The following is a 2582-nucleotide window of genomic DNA, read 5'->3' as shown; positions in this document are numbered from 1 at the left end:
GTGGTCTCTGTAGACGGCCCAGGGTCTACAAATAGCAACAAAAATGAATTGCACCATGACGCACCATTTAAAAGTATTGTTTTTAGCTCGAGTATTGTAATAAAACCCGAACGATACCCAACCCTTGTGAAAATAGACCTGCCGCGTATTTTTAGTGGATCGCAGAGTCGCTTCACCCAGGTTTGACTTGAATGGCAGCGATTGCTTGCGGGGGTTGTGGCCCCTCTGGAACGCAGCGCAGACGCACCCAGTGGAAAGTAAGGGTTACACTACATCCTTTCTTACTGAATCCCTAATGTGCTCCCAAGATCTTTTTGGACACTTTTTATTACTGTTGAGTTAGTTAAAGTTATTGTGAGGAAGACTTTGAGGTTCTATAATGAGTTCTTGGCTGCAATGACCGACCTCTGTATCCCCTTCACTCTTCAGGTGGACGCAGTAGCCAAGCCATCGTGGATGGAGCCATGAACTCTTTGCGCACGCTGGTGAAAGAGAGGCTGAGCGGCAAGTCTGGCGGCTCTGGCTACAGCAAACAGGTAGACCCCGTGCATTGGCTTTTTGTTGCAGTAATTTAAAATGACTTTAGTGCACTTCAAGTGACACTCAGCTGCCCTTCAGCAGAGCGGCGGCGCTGGCAATAAGGACGCTGTGGTCGAGCTCACTGATGACAACTTTGACAAGATGGTGCTGGAGGGTGATGAGGTGTGGATGGTGGAGTTCTTCGCCCCCTGGTGTGGGCACTGCAAAAAGTGAGTTTGGTCCCTGACACAGTCCATCTGCAGTTGTGGAAAACCGTGAACCCCCCCCTCACTAGTGCAAGATTAACAAAATATCTGTCTGTGATTTCTCACACCCTAAAACAACAGAAGTTGTTGTTGTTGTGACTAAACAACAATATTTCTTTCTGGATTGAATGTCCCAGTAAATCTGGATAATCCACAGACCGGCCTGAAAACCAGTTTTATTGAGACTATTATAGAGTTGACAGTAATCTTTACTCAAAAGGTTTTGTGTTAAGTTGCAACATTTTCAACATTTGAAGTCAGTATTTCAGGAGCAGAGATTTGTTTGGTAAACAATACACACACAATCTAATTTCACCTTGTGAATTCTCTACTGTGGAATTTAATTCCTATATCATACTCTATATATATTATTTTAAATTTTTAACTATCACTCTCTTTGTCAACAGCCTGGAGCCTGAGTGGGCAGCTGCAGCTTCAGCTGTCAAAGAGCAGACCAAGGGCAAAGTTCGCCTCGGAGCTGTTGATGCTACTGTACACCAGACTGTGTCTAGCCGCTACGGGGTGAGTAAGAAGCCATACTAGTCACCGCGAAACAAAAGTGGGGAAAAAAACTCCACTGTTAACTAAACACACAACTGCATGAATCTTGGCCACAGCTGCTAAGCTTATCTATTGCACTTTTAACCATTGTTTAAGTTTAACTAAATTTAAATAGCAGCTTTGCAGTACAACAAAAGTATGGTGTTTTTTGATAATTAAACCATGTAAACTTATTCCGGTACAACCTCTAAATACAATTATGAAAATGAGCATAATATGAGCACTTTATGCTAAGTTCCCACTACAAGACTTTCCCATTTTTGGATGTCCGCTAGAAGCAAGCACTCCAAGTTGTTCGGCTGATTCACAGCAATAACACAAAGTCAAAAACAGAGGAATAGATGGAGCGCTCTTAAGGAATTTTGTCTTTGGCTTAATGTTCACAAAATAGCCTGTTTCCAAACGTGTTCTACTTATAGCTCGTTTTCTGTAGTGCAACAACAACTTTGGTCCGTGTTGCAAATGCAACACATACTGTGAAGTACAAGCCGTCCCTTCACCTGGTTTTCGCCTCAGCTAATGGCTGGAGCTCCATGGCAGAGTCCCTGACAACTCCATATCTTTAGCCTGCTAGATATCTGGAATGGTTCTCTTGTGTCACGTTTTTAAAAGGTTCAAAAAATCACTCGAGTGTGTGCTTACAAGCACCGAGCCAATGCCAGTTTGCCTCAGATATGGGACTATGGTCGCAAAAAAATTCCCAGAGCAAAACATTGGGGCTAACTTTACGGAACAATATGTTGTGTGTAGATCCGTGGATTTCCAACCATCAAGATATTCCGCAAAGGTGAGGAGCCCGAAGACTACCAAGGAGGCCGCTCCCGTGGAGACATCATCGAGAGGGCTTTGGATCTGTTCTCTGACCACGCTGCTACTCCTGAGCTGCTGGAGGTCAGTACGCTTGTGCAATCGCTTCATACATTCATGTATGAGAGGTTAATAGTGCTGGTATTAGACTTAATGGACAAAATTGGGCCAGAAGAGCTTTAAGTAAGCACCTGTTGATGATGCTTTTTGTAATTTCAAATTCATAAACCGCAATGTTTTATTAAACGTTTATTTTGCAACTGTGTGGCTGAGCAAAATACTGATTAAACTTGTGACTTAAATATTGTCTGTTTGATCATGAGCAGTGACCACAAACAAAAACAAATTCAGACTAAATCAACACAAAATTCAAAGAGCTCTCTGATCAACAACACACTTGTTACCAAAATTAGACTTAAAAGGGGGGGG

At 42.8% G+C, this 2582-nt stretch overlaps 1 protein-coding gene across 3 annotated transcripts in view; it reads left to right on the top strand.

Moving 5' to 3' along the window:
* Positions 1 to 2582, top strand: part of pdia6 (protein disulfide isomerase family A, member 6) — a gene marked incomplete at its 3' end in the record, with an annotated part of 8416 nt that overhangs the window by 3910 nt on the left and 1924 nt on the right. For 2 of the 3 annotated variants that reach the window (XM_032543134.1, XM_032543136.1), the window contains 4 exon segments: positions 430 to 536; positions 619 to 749; positions 1193 to 1307; positions 2097 to 2237. In XM_032543134.1, the coding sequence (XP_032399025.1) occupies positions 430 to 536; positions 619 to 749; positions 1193 to 1307; positions 2097 to 2237 (494 nt within the window). 3 annotated transcript variants of the gene reach the window in all.

The sequence above is a fragment of the Etheostoma spectabile genome, chromosome 18 (assembly GCF_008692095.1).
Source record: "Etheostoma spectabile isolate EspeVRDwgs_2016 chromosome 18, UIUC_Espe_1.0, whole genome shotgun sequence".
Taxonomy (NCBI): Eukaryota; Metazoa; Chordata; class Actinopteri; order Perciformes; family Percidae; genus Etheostoma; species Etheostoma spectabile.
Note: the sequence above shows the minus strand (reverse complement) of the source record. Positions and strands in the feature narration are given on the sequence as shown.